The 18,785-nt window shown below is 36.8% G+C and overlaps 1 protein-coding gene across 2 annotated transcripts in view; it reads right to left on the minus strand.

Moving 5' to 3' along the window:
* usta (uronyl 2-sulfotransferase a) overlaps window positions 1-15,529 on the minus strand; it is an 81,835-nt gene extending 66,306 nt beyond the window's left edge. Inside the window, exon 1 of one of the 2 annotated variants that reach the window (XM_055186495.2) lies at window positions 14,944-15,529. In XM_055186495.2, coding sequence (XP_055042470.2) covers window positions 14,944-15,154 — 211 coding nt within the window. In that variant the 5' untranslated portion in view covers window positions 15,155-15,529. The remainder of the gene's footprint in view (window positions 1-14,943) is intronic. The other variant, XM_055186496.2, reaches the window with a different exon arrangement.
* Window positions 15,530-18,785: the final 3,256 nt, after the last annotated feature.

Raw genomic sequence — 18,785 nt, forward strand, 5'->3', positions numbered from 1 at the left:
GCGCACACAAAATGCTTTCGGTGCACGTGCGCACCGTGCCGAAAGCCCTGAACCGAAACGGTCCGGTTCGAATACACGAACCGTTACACCCCTAAGGGCTATACACAAAGTAATGGAAGCCAGGCAGCAATCCACAGGGACCTTAGTGGAGTTTTGCTTTTTATACACTGTAAAAAAAATTCAGTAGAAATTACAATGTTATTGCAGCTGGGTTGCCGGTAATTTACCGTAGATTTAAATTTATGTTATTTACTGGCAAGAGTTTGTTCAAAGTTAAATAAATTTTAAATATTAACAAGTCTTTATCTTTACAGAATAAAACTATACAATAACAGCCTCATGCAAAGCATTCTGGGAACCAGAAATCATCATCAACCTTTTACTGTTTTTTGCTTCAGATTTTGTTTCCCAGAATGCTTTGCTTGATGCTGTTTTTTGTTTTGTTTTACTCAGTAAAGACAAAGACTTAATGTTTAATGTTCATTTAACTTTGAACAAAATGTTGCCAGTAAAAACATAAATTAAAATCTACGGTAAGTTACCGGCAACCTAGCTGCAATTTCTACAGATTTTTTTACAGCGTAGACTCTGTCTCTTATTAAAGGTTTGTTAAATTTCCAAGTACATTAACATTTATGAGTTACCTTGCCCAACCATACAGTAAATAATAATAATCCACTTGTTGTCCCTGCCTGTAATCTGCAACCCCATGCTTTTGCAACTTGTGAGTTTTAAGACAGGAAGCAAGATCATAACATGTGATAAGATGTAGCCTAACACTATCTTCCGTGTGACTATTTGTACAATATTTGTCTGAGTACATGTTATACACATTCACACAACTGATTCATATCAGACGGATCAAAAAAAGTACCACAATCTTGCTTGCCCATCTCTGAGTCAGCTTATATGAGCTACATCCTTTATAAAGAATAGCACATCATCATGCAATTCAAGACTTTTGACTTTGTGGTGAGACTGGCCTTAATAAAAACCCGATGGTGGTAAACGCCTTTTTTATTTGCATGTATCCAGATTATTTTTAAACAAAATGACTCACTTTATGGGGGTACACGTTGATATCTAACATTATTGAACTATGTACAACTCCTAAGAGCTTCCTAAAATATCTAGAAAAACTCAGATTTTAAGGTTTAGAGCTGAAGGAGATTATTTACAATTTTGGGACCTTTATGAGTAAAGTCAGTCAATCAGAGAGAGAACAGATCTGATTTGTCTTTCCAATAAAGCGTTTTCATCTATGTATTAACTTAATAAAGTAAAGTGTCCTCTGGCGTAATAATGAGGATTAGGGTTAATAATTCTGACAACATTTATGTCATTTCAAACATTTGACTTTTATTCTTCCACAGAACACCAGGGAACAAAAATGTTGACACTGCTCTTTTTTTTTACATGCATTAAGTGTAGACTAAGCATACGCTTGCTCATTGTGGCATGTAGGATAACTGACTATATTGATTGAACCAAATGACTCTGAACATGAAAACGACAAATGAGAAGATGCCAACTTGCTGCTTATATTGCTCGTCCTGTGTAAAACATGAAAGCTCAGCGTTGTCCACACACAACACAGACACGTACGCCTCACCCGACAAGCGCACAAGCGGTTACACACAACGAGTTAGGCATGGCTGCCCTTTCTGCCCAGCATATATTTAAGGTTACTATTTTGGAGCGTGCACTTCTGTTCTTTCACAAGCAGTAGATTAGTCGAACAGAGTTGGCTTGCAAATTTGCCAATGCAAACAAGTTAGTTATACGCCTGAACACTTCTTTATCATTATGATATTAATGAACAATGACATCTAAAGAATGCTAACATAGAAAGATGTCTACTCTATGATCAGGTGTATGGTCATGTAAATGATCAAAATGAATAAACAGATGTCACTCAAACAGCATCAATGAAGCAGGACTCAGGTAGAAGCTAGCAGATCTGAGAAGATGACTTAAGTTGTGCAATGTTCGCCATCATGAGATCAACGACCTTACAAAATGCAATTTGGTAATCTAAATGCTCCTTAGGGGAAAAAATCACCTAGGAGAAAACAACAAAACCAGCTGACCAAAAACAGATGACACAACAAAAGACAAAGGACCTTTCTAACTGAAGTTCCTGGGGGCAGAAAATGACTTTGAACTTATGGAATGGATTACTATTTCAACCCAGCAAGTTTTCAAGAATGCTCCTCAATGGCGATGTTATTGGCACTGACAAACTGAGCCCCACCCAAAGTACCACTGAGTGTGCCACCCACAATTCAGTGCCGGACCAGCTGTGCCCTCATCAACCTTTCACAAGGGAACCGGTTACGCAAAAGGCACAAGCTCTGAAGCTCATTCATTTTGCTGTAGTATTGCCTTGTTCTGCAATATTCATTTTTCAATGTCATTTAATGCAATATTATTATTATTATTATTAAGTCTAACACATCTTCCTCCACATCTGGCTCGAGCGTGGGGAATCACAGTTTGAAATGTGTTTTTACAGATTTGTGAGATGTTCATCTCGGAGAAGGAACGTGTGCAGATGTGAAATACCACACCTAGCATACTCCCCTCACCCAGAAGATCCTGACTGACAGATCACTGCCAAAATATGCGACTGTCCTTGCCGAACTCAATGCACAGGAGGAAATGAGTTTAGGAATTCTTCTTAAATGAGTCAGAAATGTATTATCCACTCTTTTGCTTATAGTGTTTCCTCAGTGTGTCAATTCATTTATTAGAATATCCTTCAATTAATGAATTTATTGAAGCAAATTAATTGCTTGTTTATAAAGTATAAAGTCTCCCATTAAAAGAAATTGCTCGAATTAGAGATTGTTATTTAAATGGCTCTTTTTTGGTCCTGCAGGATCATTTGTTTATTGAAGTGGGGTTTCATTATTCATTAGATGCTGTAATTGATCTAATTTTGTGGTTTGGGAAGGAGACTGCAAATGAAAAGTAAACAATCTACTACATTTGTTATAATGAGATTAAATGAGTTTCAACAGAATGCAAAATATTGGTGGACCCCTGTAGTATCCCATGTGAAGATCATTTTCCTAAAGGGAATACTCTTTATACATATAGCATTATAGAATATCATTACATTTAAACATTTAATTAAAAATATTGTATTAAATGGCACATATTATTCAAATTCCACTTTTACAAGGACATAAATGTGTGTTGGCAGTGTGTGAATAAAACAACCCTGCAATTAAAAAAATCCACCCTCTCCTTCATTTAAATCCTCATTTAACCAAAGCAGTCTGAGTAGAGATTCTGATTTTTTATTCCTTTGTTAATGTGACATCACACAAACAAAGCCCCACCCAAGGCCACTGACTGATTGGTTAATAAAAGCTTTTCTAAATGTGTTCTCACTTTCCATTGGTAACGGTACATTCACACGGGGGGGAAGCGTTAACGCTTCTTATTTACTTTTAATGGGTGATGTTATGTGCTTCCGAACTGAATTTGTTGTTCAGTGTCAACTTTTCATTCGCCAATGCGTGCGTCAGCCAATCAGATCGCTTTATGCAAATAACCTAGTGCGAGCCAGCCAATTACATGAATGCAAGACCGGAGCATGTGTTGCGGTCAATGTGATTAGCTGTTGGCCACGCTTCAGACAAGCCTTCTGTCAAGCGATTACGCTTTTGCCCCGTGTGAATGTACCGTAAAGGAGCGAGGAGCTGAAGCTCATTTGAATTGAAAGGTACACGCATGAAAACTTAGCTTTTTGCTCCCATCCAATCGAAATAGGGGCATTTTGGACATACTATAACAAATGATCTGTGGTGTATTTTGAGCTAAAACTTTAGAGACACATTCTGGGCACACCTGAGACTTATATTACATCTTGTAAAAATGGGCATAACCAATGTGCCCCATTCAAAAGAAAGAAAGACTGTGTGTTTGTCAAACCGACAGAATGAAAGAGAAGGTAAAACAACTCTTACAAAGGATATTTGTCCTGGTCAAAAATTCAGGAAAACACTTTGGCCTCCCCTCAGTCTATGCACATATTTCACGGAAATGTTCAAACGTCAAATCATAGATCTTGCATTGTTTGCTGTCCAGTCACGTTGGAGTCCATAAACTTTCTGTTTTTCCACTTTCATAGGTTACCATTCAGTAAAGTGGGATTTAAAAACTCATAAACAAGTCCACAATCTGGCAACCCTACTCACTTCAACAACTAACACTATTTACATTTAAAGGCCAGCAATGAATGATTGACAGCTCAGCATACTCATTTCCTGTCTGTTTCTGCAGAAAAACTTCCACCTGCAGTCGCCAGTCATCAAGTTTTAGAGTGAATCTGTCAGTCTGGGGTGAACGAAAAGAGTAAATAAAAAAATCCTCTGTCAGCCACTGGAAATGGCAAAACAGCCAGCTTAAGAGTGCAAAGATGGGACCTGCCAAAACCCACACATACATGAGTGGAACTCTGCAGAGAGCAAAGGTCAAAATCACTGTGCACGTACCGTATTTTCCGGACTATAAGTCGCTTCGGAGTATAAGTCGCATCAGTCAAAAATGCGTTTTGAAGAGGAAGAAACATATATAAGTAGCACTGGACTATATGTCGCGTTGAAAATAACTTGAAAAGGATTTCAAGTTATTCAACTAAACAATAGCACAGAACAGCAGAATGAATAGGTGTCCGTACATGTTAAAGTAACATAAACAGTTATTTACACGATAGCATACACAACATACCTGGGAGGCTGAATAGGCTAAATTAACACAATAAGCCAAATCAAGTTCAAAAAGGTCCAAAAAAGTCATTCCGCATCACTGAATCCATTGAATTGCATAAATACAGGAGCAGCATAGAGCGGACTCTCACCGCTGTAGATGGTAATGGTTTCTCTTGGTTCATATGAAATAATTTTGACATTTAAGTCGCACCTGAACTTAAGTTTCAGGACCCGCCAAACTATGGAAAAAAAGTGTGACTTATAGTCAAAAAAATACGGTAAATGAGGATTGTGCATGGTTTTTGTAACATTGTTTACACATCCTATTATTTGGTATTACAAACTGCAGACGCTGTAAAGGAAGAGAATGTGTTTCTATGGGGATTGTGTTTGTTTCTGAGTGTAATGTGGGGAATGTGTGCATTCAGCAGCCCAAATCTCACTCTTCATCAAACACGTGTGTAATTGTTCCAATGTGACGATCATACACAAGCAGCTGTGCTTAACTTCAGCTTCTATTTACTTTTCTCATTCTTTCCTTTAACTGATCTAGTTGATCTTAAACATACTGACCTATGCAGCATGTGCCATGTGTTCACAGGCCATTTGTCACGAAGTTTAAACGCCCCACAACAGCCCTGGTGTAGCAATACAGGCTGAAAATGAAAACTGTTGGAATGAAACAAATTCAGAAAGAAAGGGTTTGTTAAAGGCACAATATGTCAGTTTTGCTAAAAGGGGTCACAAAACAGTTACAAAGGTGTAGCTTGATGAATAGGGCTGGATTAAAAAATATATTGATTTACGCAGGGCTTGCTAGGAGTGCCCGGTGGCTCGGGGCAAGCGTGAACGACAGTTGACAGAACTTTCCTACATGGGCCAATGCTACCACTAAAGTTTATCATTGGCATGTCTTTTAGGCCTTGTTGTGAATTTAGATATAGCAAAGACAATGTAACAGTGGCGGCTCGTGACTGCTCTTCCGAGGGGCGCAGATTCAAAATAAGTGTTCGGCGTGTCGTGTGTGTTGCTCGTGTTTTCAAAAAAATGTGTTTGTTGCGTCATGTGAACCATGTGCATCACGTGTTGTGTCAAAATAAGTGCCTGCAGCACACGTGTCAAAACCGTTTATGATAAAAGAGACCCTCACATTCATAAAATACAAGCAAGACCCCTTAACACTAAACTCTGATTACGCATAAGACTATACGAGTATACGAGCATCTCTTTTATCATAAACCCTTTACACTGTAAAAAACAACCTATAGAATTTACTCAAAAAAATTGTTGTAACAATTTGCACTCACTTTTTTTGAGTAAATTATATCCTATATATTTGATTACAGAGTACCTAAATTTAATTACTATGATAAAATAAAGTAGGTAAGGTCTACCTATTTTTTTCATAACTAATTACTTATTAAAAAATGAATAACATTAACCCTATTGGTATTAAGCCACAGATCTATTAAATTATTATTAATAATGATAAGCCATTAAGAAACATTACATATTACTTATTCAGAGAGGGTTGAATAAGAAAATAGTCATACACAAGATTGCATAAATTGCTTGCTTTATTGACCAAATAACATTCTGTAAACATTTAAAACTAATTATTGGAAGTACAAAATAACCCCAAAACATTTCAAGTGAAATACAACATATCATAGTTTTACATAAAGCTTCTTGAACATATTATTTCATAAAAAAAATAAACCAAAGTCTTCATGAGATGTTAAAAAACCATTAAAAGCAAGATTCCTAAATACTGTTCTTCACATTATCATTAGAAAATTAAAGAAGACAATAATATGAGAGGAAAAACTGATCTTATTTACCTCAGAAGACTAGCATGCTATATCTATACAAACAAACATTTCAACTTCATTTAAAACTTATTAAGTGCAAAAATACAACTTCATATTATGCTGTAACTCAGTACACGTGCATAAAACATTGAACACTAACAAGAAGTACTTACATTCAATTTTAAGTGATTAAACTTCATATACAAGTCACATTTATAACATATGAACTCCGAAATACTTTTTTGAACAGACATTATAACGAAAGGCAACGTTCCGTAAATGATAATAATAATAATAATAAAATGGCTTCATAAATGGACCCCTTCTAAAACAAAACTCAATATATTAACAGATAAATGCAAGAAAACTTTTACAGTAATTATCTAGCATCGACAGCTTTACCGTTGTTTGTTTGTCTGCCCGACGCCCTCCCGTCTGTATCATACATCAACCGTCCGCTGCTCTCTCTCTCGTCACGTGGCTTGCTCAAGTTCAACCACTCATATTGAGGAGCTCCGCTGTTCACGAGATTCAGACATGTAAATAATAATAATGGAAGTAAATATTTTAATCATAAATATGGATTTTTATTCGTATTCGCAGGTGCAAGAACTGGGCAATGTTTCATTCAAAGATAACCTGACTGATATTATAACACATCAATCTGTCAACAACAGAGACAGAGAAGCACGCAAATGACTAAACTTCTGGTAGATTTTACAGTTAACCAACTTAACATTTCCATTCATGATGATATCAACAAGTTAAATAAAAACTTACCTGTCAACAAACCGCAGTTCTCCCGCCGATATGATATGAAAAATGGTGACTCGAGTCCCGCCTGGATGTTGATTCATGCGCACTTTGCGGTGCTAAGGCCAATATTTTGGGGTATATGTTACTTATTTTTTTAGTAGTGCAGTTATTACTGTTAAAAAATGGATAGTAAAGGTAGAATATACCCATTATTTTTTATTTTACTTGCTAGCTTATATACTTAATTAAATTATAACTAATTTTCATGGGTTAAATCTAACACCCTCCAGAGTAATTTTTTACAGTGTAGACGCGTCTGCAGCAGGTAAGTATTTTGACAAGACACATGATGCACATAGGTTCACTCGACGCACCGAACACACTTTTTAAAATTACGAACCACACACATAACGGGCTACATACATGTTGTGACGAACTTCGCATCGTGCACCCTCGCACATTTTCGAAGCGCGCAGGAAAGCTGCATCTCAAGGCTTCAGACAGCGTGCAAATACTGGGTTCATGTTTCATCTGTGCATTACAAATCTTAAAGTGATGGTACACAAAAAAAAACCATTCTGAAAAATATATTTTTTTAATGAAATATTGATATTTGTTGTTGAAATAGAAGTGAAACTATATAAAAATGTAGGGATGCACCGTTTGTTGCATTTGACCGTCTCTCATGCTGCGCTGGTTAATTTGACCGCGTCATTAAAGACCTCATTATTCAATAAAATATATTCTGCCTTTTCACTTTTTCGGTTGCCAAACATTTGGTGCATCCCTATAAAAAAGTATTGAATCTCCAAATTAGTCACAATAACCAGCAGTGTTGATGATGACAGAGCGTGGAATGATAGGAGTTGTAGTCTTCACCTTCACTGCCTGTGTAAATTTATCCAACAGGACTCACAAATCATGTTTATGGATGAGAAATGAAATAAAATATGACATTGCAAGAGTACTGTACTGCAGGGCTCCAGACTAACTTTTTTCACTAGGAGCACAGTGGCCCCCAACTAAAATTTTAGGGGCACAACCAGAAAATTTAGGGGCGCACACCGTAAATCAACATTCTAACCAAATCTACTAATTTCCACTAATAATTGCTTTAATAATGGATGCAGAAATTACAATAAGCTGTTTCAAATTCAGTGTCACATTTTATTCTGCACTTTCGAAGATGCAACAAGGTAAACTGACAGCACCATCGCTGTCATGACAGTACAAATAGTAAACAGTGGGAACAGTGGAAGAAAAAGTCTTTATGGGTGACTATAGAGTGTCTGTTAGTTTAAAATGTATGTTTAGCTCATCCTACCCAACAGTTATATTAACAGACACTGAAAAGACTGGATAAATGCATTAAATGTTAGGCTTTAGTTCTTCAGTTTCACTAGTGTGCTATCTATTCGCCAGTTATTTTCTAATAATTCAAAGCCAGGGTTTCAGACTAACAAAAAGTAATTTTGAATGAATTTTGGATGACACCAGCATTCTCGTGTGTGTGTGTGTGTGTGTGTGTGCGTGCGTGCGTGCGCGTGTGTGTTTGCGTTTATGTGCGTTCGCGTCTCATTGATTATTTCATTGCTCATTTCATTGATCATTGACGTGCCCCTTCCACGTTTAATGTATAAAAAATAGACAGGGTGGGGGAGGCAAATTTACTGGTTGCACATGTGCAACTGGATGTAAAATTCAGTCGCACACCCTCAAATTTTTGTTCGCAAAATGCGATCATTTGGTCACAGTCTGGAGCCCTGCATGCGCGACTCCAAACACACCTTGACTTCTACACCAATAAAAGCATAAACCGCTGATAATGCAGACATGATGCCACTGACAGACAACAAAAGAGGGACACTGCACTTTTATAAATTGCACATTTCTCTGGATTCAAATACTGTTGGAAACATTTGGGATAATGTAAGTACACAAGCCAACCATATCTATAACAGTGTGCTAATGATTTTTAATATAATATTTGTGCTATACCCAGATATAGACCCAAACACAGGATTAAAATTGAAGTGCAAGCTGATTCAAATCTTTTGTCCCTTTTCCAATAGGTATTGTCTCTAAAAATTTGTTGAGGCTTTGTATTCCAATTCACACTTCTCATATTACTGCCCACCTAGGATGAATCACTGTTGTGTGCTTTCCTCGCTATGGTAAGCCACTTTAGATTAAAAGCGTCTGTCAAATGCCTAAACGTAAATGGGGGCAATGCAACACCAGATTCGAACCTGCATCACCTAAATGAGCATGTGTGCGAATTATGCAGCAACTTTGTCAGATAAAAAAAGTCTTGATGGTACTTCTCAAAGCCTTTTCAAGTGAGTGTGGGCATGTAATGATGTGTCATTTACTAGTCCAAGAGGGTCTGACAGACATGGCACCACAACAAATTATGATTAATGGCACCCACACACCCAAAGTTTCTATGACCCTCTATTACTCATACACAAAACTGCAAGACCAACTACACAAAACTACCATAAACACTATTTGAACAGCAACACAAACATTTGCAATTCAAATTCACTGTTTACGAGCATCACATCAAAGGCGGACACGCTCTCTCTTTCGGTGTTGCGAAAAAATTCCCAAAGATACCACAGAGTTCAATATATAAACATGTGCACACAAATAGACTCTACAATTTATGCAACTCTACAATTTATGCAACACAACAACAGTGTACTTGACCAGCATCCAGCGGTCAGTGATTTAACACACGCATGTTCACCTGGTATACACACTAAATCACAAGCTAGCCAAAAGTAACACCTGCTCTTAAAAGTAAATAGAACTGGCGCTCATCCTTTAGCTATGAAAGAGGAGAGAGAGAGAGAGAGAGAGAGAGAGAGAGAGAGAGAGAGAGAGAGAGAGAGAGAGAGAGAGAAATGGATTTTCCCTACAATGAGTGTTGCACATCCCTGGCTTTTCACAGATCCACTGTTCACTCAGACGTATCCCTTGTTCCTCTTTATCTACATCCAAAATATCCTACTACAACTACTCGGCAACAAAAAGCCTGCCATGTATATACTTGCAATGCCTAATTTTGTGGCTTTGTGGTTAGACAAACCTGCAGTGGATTTTCAGTACTGGCAGTGAATGTGTAGAGTCAGCTGTTTGTTGAACATTTACAGGAATAGTTCCCCTAAACATTTACTCGCCCTCACACCAAAATCCATTCTTCTGTGGTACAAAACGGTGAAAGTTTAAAACATGCAGATATCCTGATCTCTCTAAAGTCAGTGTGGTCAAGGATGCTTTGAGTACTTCAGCGTTTAGTAGCTAACTGACAACTGTAGCCATTCATGGGAAAGTGCTGATGGGTACAGAGTTTGTCTTGAGCAGATGACATTTGAACGTGGCCCAGACGAGAATCTTTTCAAGTTAGCAGCTACTTGGAAAAATCTGAAACGTACTTCAAGAGCTTTAACACCTCAGACATCAGTCTGTTTGAATGAAGGAACGGTTCACACAAACATCTGTATTTTACTCCCCCTTACATGGTCCCAAACCAGAACAATGAGCAGGCACTGTCAAAGCTATGCAAATAGCATATCAGAGGTCAACTAAGAACTATGGCAGTTTCAGGAGTTTGCATTAAAGGATTAGTCCATTTTCTTTAGAAAAGATCCAGATAATTTACTCACCACCATCATGTCATCCAGGGTGTTGATGCCTTTCTTTGTTCGGTCGAGAAGAAATTGTGTTTTTTGAGGAAAACATTCCAGGATTTTTTTAATTTTAATGGACTTTAATGGACCCCAACACTAAACAATTTTAATGCAGTTTAAAAATGCAGTTTCAAAGGACTCTAAACGATCTCAAACGAGGCATAAGGATTTTATCTAGTGAAACGATTGTCATTTTTGGAAAGAAAAATAAAAATATGCACTTTTAAACCCCAACTTCTCGTCTTCCTTCGGTCACGTGACACGCCAGCGCGACCTCACATAATACGTCATCACGTCAAGAGGTCACAGATGAAGTATCAAAACTACGCCCCAGTGTTTACAAGTGTGGAGAAAGAGGACCGTTCCGACGTTGTTGTATGTGGTATGATACTAATTAATGTTTATTGTTTAAAATGGTCCGCAAATGTGCTTTTCACATATGTAACACATGACCTTTTGACGTCATTACACAATTACTGTACGTGAGGTTGCGCTGGCGCATCACAGGACCGGAGGAAGACGAGAAGTTGTGGTTTAACATTTTTCTTGACAAAAATGACAATCATTTTGCTAGATAAGACCCTTTTGCCTCGTTTGGGATCGTTTAGAGTCCTTTGAAACTGCAATTTTAACTGCATTAAAACTGTTAAGTGTTGGGGTCCATTAAAGTCCATTAAAATGAGAAAAATCCTGGAATGATTTCCTCAAAAAACATAATTTCTTCTCTACTGAAGAAAGAAAGACATTAACATTTTGGAGGACATGGTGTGAGTGATTTTTTTTTTAAGAAAATAGACTAATCCTTTAACATGTAATCAAATATGAAGTAAAGCATATTTGGCGTGCTGTCCGAGGGGTGAGCTTCGAGCTCGGAATATTAGCCCGAACAAAGAGTACTGTCCCTTCCTTAACTGGTATAAATATGCCGAGAGTGAGGTGATGAGGTGGAGGAAGGATGTTGCAAAAAACTGTCATGGGACAGAGGTGAAGGACAGCTATATACAGAGACCTTTTAGTGCTGATTGGTTGGATTACATGACCATGCTCCTATCAAACTAACTTACTTAAATGTAATTTTTCAGTATTTTTTACTACTTTAAGCTATTGGTTATTATATAAATTTACAATTCAGTCAAATGAACCTCCTTTACATTACTTCCATGTACTCTTAAAAAAATGCTAAGTCGTTTTAAAACAAGGTTGGGTAAAATGGTAAAACCCAATTGTTGGGTTTCAATTACCTATATGTTGTTTTAACCCAAAATACAGGATTGTTTTAACCTATGGGTGGGTCAGAAATGAACAATTTCTAGGTTAATTTAAACCACTGGTTGGGTTTGTCTATACTTACCCAAGTATGGGTTAAAACAACCCATTGGTAATTGAAACCCAGAGTGTGGCCTGACAGCCCAAATAATCCTTTTCATTGTAGACAAAACTCGTCTGGACCTTCTGTTAAAAATCTAGAGAACAAAGATTGTATGACAAAATTTAAAGGGCACCTATTATGGCCTTATTACAAGATGTAATATAAGTCTCAAGTGTGCCCAGAATGTGAAGTTTCAGCTCAAAATACCCCACAGATCATTTATTATTTATAGCATTTCCAAAATGCCCCTATTTGGGTGGAAGCAAAAACACGCTGTTAAATGTCTGTACCTTTAAAGGTGCAGTGTGTAATTTTTAGAATGATCTCTTGACATAAATGCAAAATATTATACAAAACTATATGATCAGGGGTGTATAAAGACCTTTCATAATGCACCGTTATGTTTTTATTACCTTAGAATGAGACATTTTTATCTACATACACAGAGGTTCCCCTTACGTGGAAGTCGCCATTTTGTGCCGCCATGTTTCTACAGAAGCCGTTAACGGACAAACTTTTTTTACTAAATTGTCTCCGACGATGACATGCTTGTCCGGTGGCGGCTGAAGTAGCTTCTCTATGCGTTTCAAAAGAGAGGGGTGAGCAGTGGACTGAGCCGTTGGCTGCAATGCGCAACCTCACCACTAGATGCTGCAAAAATTTACACACTGCACCTTTAAATGCAAAGGAGCTACAGCTCCTCACTTCCTTACAAACAGACAGTGAGTGCTTTCAGTTAAAATAGATCTGATTAATACAGTCTGAGACAACAGTATCTAGTGGACAGAGTACAACTCGCTGGAAAGTGAAACTATGGGAATGCAGGGCTGTTTATAAGAGAATCAAAACGGCATGTCTAATGAGACTGCTTTGATTTAATGGTAATTAAAAAACAAGGAGCAGGTGGATTTTTTTCATCATAGGTTGTGTTCACACACTGCCAGCACACTTTATTCAAACACCTTGTAAAAGTGGATTGTGCATAATAGTTGCCCTTGAAACTTTTGTGTAAACTTTTTAGTTAAAGACACATTTTGTTTACTTTGCAAGACAGTAATCGATCAATAAACTGTTTGATCCGATGTTTCGGGTTTAAGTAAGCTTTGCCGTCCAGCTCATGGAAGCTTAAAATGACTTGAGGGCTGTTTCCCAGACAGGGATTAGACTAGTCCTTGACTAAATTAAATGTAAGAGCTGCCCAAACTGAAAACAACTTGCACAGACATATCTTAAATACATAAGTGCCTTTTGTTGGCACACAAGTAATGTTTTTAGGAAGGCATGTTTGTTAAAACTAGTTATATTTCTTAATTAAACTAAGGGTCCTGGCTTAAGCTAATCCCTGTCTATGAAACCACCCCTTGAAGTATTAAAGATTAATCATAGCCTGCTGATGTTCATCCTATTGAAAACAGAGCAGATCACTAATCTCATACAAGTACACACATTCACTCACTGACACTGACACATGCTAATGGAAACTTTGACAACACATAATGTCCAATGTGCGCGCTCTCTCTCTCTCTCTCTCGCGCACACACACACACACACACACACACACACACACACACACACACAAACACACACACACACACACACACACACACACAGAGAATATCCTTGCAGAAGCTTAGGTGCCACTGTTACAACATACCGATCAATTATAAATGATAGAAAACCCATCACAGAGATGCAGCACGAGACCTCTTTTGGTTTGTTTTGAAACAGAGCCAGCACGAGCCATGCTTTACCTCAAACAGCACATAACAGACATAACCACGACAGACGCTTGTGTTTAACAGTAACCTCAGACATAACAAACGGACAATGACTGAATGACATATATACACATTTTTGTTCTCTTCTGACTATGCATCTACAGAAGACTTCGTCAGACAGGTCCACTCACACACAGGATGATAACTAAAGTTATACTCGCATGAAAATAAATACTGTTGTATATAGCATTTACTATTATAAACTATAACGTCGTATTTTATAGTATTTAAATACAGTATCGTAGTGTAATAATTATAGTATATTACAGTACTGTATTATTATGTAATAATATGAACTATAGTAAATTAATAAACTCTAGAAAATACTGTAGTATGTTTAAATATTAGCCATAGGAAGGTAAAAAATCTTTACAACAGTTTACTATGGTAAATAGTACAGTACACTACAGTACTTTCCCATGTGTGTAACAATAACGTTTAAATAAATTAAGAGAATTGAAAAAGTCCACAACATAGCTATAACGACAACGTGTGGGGTAAGTTAGTGATTTTCCAGCTAATTAACGATAAAATATTGACAGCCAATAAAAATCCACTTAGGGCTCGCGCATTTTAACTGTCACAGTGCGCGAGCCCAAAATACATATAACACCAGCGTCGCTTGGTGTGGATGCTAATATAGCTGTCGTTCGTGGCCTTAACTAAACTCACAATATAAACTTTAAAGATCAAGTAAAGACTTTTCTGCGTAAAGGTGAGCACGCGCAAACCCAAGCGTGCCCAAACACGTCCACGAGCACAGAAACGAGCAGAAAGTTGAACACGCGGGGGAAATGTTGGACAGCGTCTTACCGAGATACTGCCTGATCTCCAGCAGGACTTTAGGAGGTCCTCCGTTCAGCTGATAAACCAGTGAAGCCACGCAGAAGAGCAGCAGCGTGGCCATGCAGAAAACATAATCACGCAGGGAGAAGCGAAGCCCGATTATGGATAACCAGAGTCCCTTTTTGCTGTCTCTCTCTCTGCTGTGATTTTGACGGGGACTGCTGCTGTAATGCTTCATCGTCTCCTCACATGGAAGCGCCGAGAATGGTCGTCACCCATCCGCCTCTTTAGATAACAACTTTTTAGTCGACATTTAAAAAGTAAAGCCGCTTCACGGTCTACTAAGCGTGCGCGTGACGTCGGGCTTTCGCCGGCCGTTGGCTCCGTGTTTTTTTCTCGGCTGACCTCGCCGAGCTATTTTTGCGAATGAAGTTGGGAATCCATCCTCTGCTTTTTGGGTTTTGTGTCGGTGTCAGATTACTGAATGTGGAGGAAAAGTTCAGGATTGACGCGAACGCTCACGCGCTGGCTGTGAAGTTTATCACCACCGCGCGGAGGATTCACGAAAGCACGAAACTGCTCAGAGCTGCAGTAGATTGTAGCATTTTTTTAAGGTTCCCTGTGTTGTTCACAATAATTGCAACAATCATACTCGGTTTTTACCCAATAAAAAAATGTAAAGCATGGCATAATTAGAAATTACAAAAAAACCTAAGAATTATCTGGATTTTTCATAGTTTTAGATTAGTGCTATGCTTGTTTTATTTTAAATCATTTTGAGGCAACCTTGAAAGTTTATTGAGGCCCCCTAGTGGCTTTGGCCTCTGGTTAAGTAACATGGACCTAATCTACCTGTATCTCAAGACCATCAAACATATTTTAAAATATTAAACAATATGGGGAAACACATTCATGTTTATATTCATCAGATAAATTATATAAATAAAACACAAGTGAATAAAAGTCTTATTGCAAAAAACAATCAAAAATCTTATGGTAAGATATCGAAACCATTGTCATTGCCAGACATTAATTGAACTTTTTGTCTTATTAACATCTTGCATACATCATCTCTCATTGACCCACAGTTTAAAAACTTCTGGCTTAGACAGCTTTTATTTATATTGGTTTAAAACACTTATCTTGCTTTATTTTTAAAACAAATAGTCCAACCTGAATCTGTCAAAACTTGACAAAGGTTACATTTTTAAATTCATACTGTTATTCTTACATCAAAGATATAAATATCTCATAAAAACTAAATGTACCCTGACATCATTTCAACTACATTTGCCTCTTTCACCCATGTCAGTAAGGACGTGTTGAAATTATGAAACCAGTCTGCCTTACAATGGTTGCTTTTATAGTGCAACATAATACGTTTTATTCCACCGAGGCATGAAATCAAGTGAAATAATGTCTTTATTAAACCCAATGGAAATAAAATCACATCTGCAGATTGTTCACTCAAGAGGTGAAAGGGGATCAAAATATGCTTCCTCTTTAACCTTAAACTGCGTACTATTTTATAATTAAAGGTTTCAAGCTGTTTTTTTATTCTTTTATCAAAAGATCATTATAGAAGTGTTTCTTATACCATCTTTGGGATGGATTTCTGACTAAACGATGAATAAAATAGAATTGTTGTCATTATAGTCCAAAACATTTATATTGGGTCCTTATAAGTACCACATTTGGTACCAAGAGGTACTAATATGACCCCTTTAAGTGCAAAGGTACTTTTTGTCTAATGATCAAGAAACATTTTAGAAATCACACAGTTTTTTAACTTTTAGATTTAAAACATGAATGTATAAAAGAGCGAACATATAGACATAGACACACACACACACACACACACACACACAGAGTCAATCCCAGGATATTCCTTTTTATTACACCTCAAAGTGACAAATATTTTAGGACATTTTTTGTAAATACACAAGCAAAACCTTTATAGACGATCATTAGCGAACTGAAACCAGATAAAATCATTTTTAATACATACATTTTACAGCGGTCATTGAAGCATGTCACCGGCTAACTTTATGGAAGTGTATTGCTCTATGATGTATAATACAGCTAATAATTACAAATGATATGAAATCAAAAATAAGTTATTTAAATATCAATTACATACAGAATGTGCAACCTCTGTTAATCATTCATATATGTAATTAAGATCCAGTTCAAGCTGAAATATTAACTGGTTAGTTCTTTAACAAGTGATTAATGTTTTGACAAGATTTAATACTTCAACATTTTTGTCAGGGACCACCACAGTCCACTTCAATCTTCAACATATGACCTGAATGCAAATTTGCTAACACACTTAAAACAAAATTACATTTGTAATCTCATTATTTCTTTACAATGGAATAAAAAAGAAGTTTAAGAAAAAAGTAATCTTTTTAATAAAGTGCATTTTTACAGTAACATTTAATGATATATTTTTTAAATTGAACTACATAAAAAGCCTCACTGTTACCAAAGACCTCCAGTGATAGAAATATGGAGGCATTAACTCTGATATAAAGTAATCGATTGATCTCTAATGCTGTTAAACTTAATTTTTGAGTGTTATATTCTATAAACTGATCTGTAATGTATGATATATGAATAAAACAGAGAAATTAATGAATCTAAATCAATTTTTAAAAAAAGGCCTCATGGAAGCATTCGTTTTTGTCTTTCTCTTGTAAACATCAATGATCTTTAGAAGCATCTAGTAAAAATATCACTTCAGTTTTCTGTCTGTTTCATCAAAAACAGCCTGAGCGTATGTGGGGGAACTTGCTTTCTTGTGCTTAATTTAAAGTTGATAATGATTTACAGTATTACATCATATGAATGCCCAAGCAATGGTGCTAACAGATGTCTGCTAAAGCACGCCCACATCCAACACCAGATGTGTGAGAAATATGTTGTCCATCCCCACTGTTAACACACACACCCACGCATGACAATAAGTTTGGAATAGGAAATCACAATATCTGTGCAACTTTTCTTTCATGCATGCGCAAACAACTGGACTACAAGTTCTGCTAACATGAAACACAGCACAAAGCTTTAGAGACATGCATGTGATCGTAAGAGCTATTGTATGGAAGTGACATCACTGAATATCAAATCCAGTGGAGGAAACAGTCAGGCTCCAAAAAAAAAAAAAAAAAACATGATTCAAACAGTGGCGTGGACTGATGAATAAAAAATGTTACCAATACTTTCGAATGATCTCTGATGCAGCCACACTGCAAAAAATTATTTTCAAGAAAAAAAATCTTAGTATTTTTATCTTGTCTATAAAAATATCTAAAAATTCTTAAATTAAGATGCTTTTTCTTGATTAGCAAAACAACCCAAGAAAACAAGTCCAGTTTTTAGACCAAAATTTTTGTGCATAAAACTGCCAATGGGGGTAAGCAAAAAAATCTTGAACATTTTTCTTAAACAGTAAATTCAAGAAAAATTCAAGAAAAATTAGCTTACCCCATTGGCAGATTTTTTTGCTTGTTTTATGCACAAAATTACTTAACTTTGATATTCTTGGTCTAAAAACTAGACTTTTTTTCCTGGGCTGCTCCGCTCATCAAGAAAAAGCAACCCAATTTAAAATTTTTTTTTACTAAATACTAAGAATTATTTTCTTGAAAATCATTTTTTGTAGTGCATGATGTCTGCCCCAGTCTCTTTAAGTCACTAGCGACTAGTTTTCTAAATTGAAATTTTTAAGGCTAGACTGTGTGCTTTAGGCTTTTACAAATTATAAACGTCTTTAAATACCCCAGTCAAGTGCAAGGCAATCTGGGGCAAAACCAAATGAACTAAAAAACTACACACGTCACTCCAGCAAGCATATTACTGCTGTA

Source organism: Misgurnus anguillicaudatus, chromosome 18 (assembly GCF_027580225.2).
Source record: "Misgurnus anguillicaudatus chromosome 18, ASM2758022v2, whole genome shotgun sequence".
Taxonomy (NCBI): domain Eukaryota; kingdom Metazoa; phylum Chordata; class Actinopteri; order Cypriniformes; family Cobitidae; genus Misgurnus; species Misgurnus anguillicaudatus.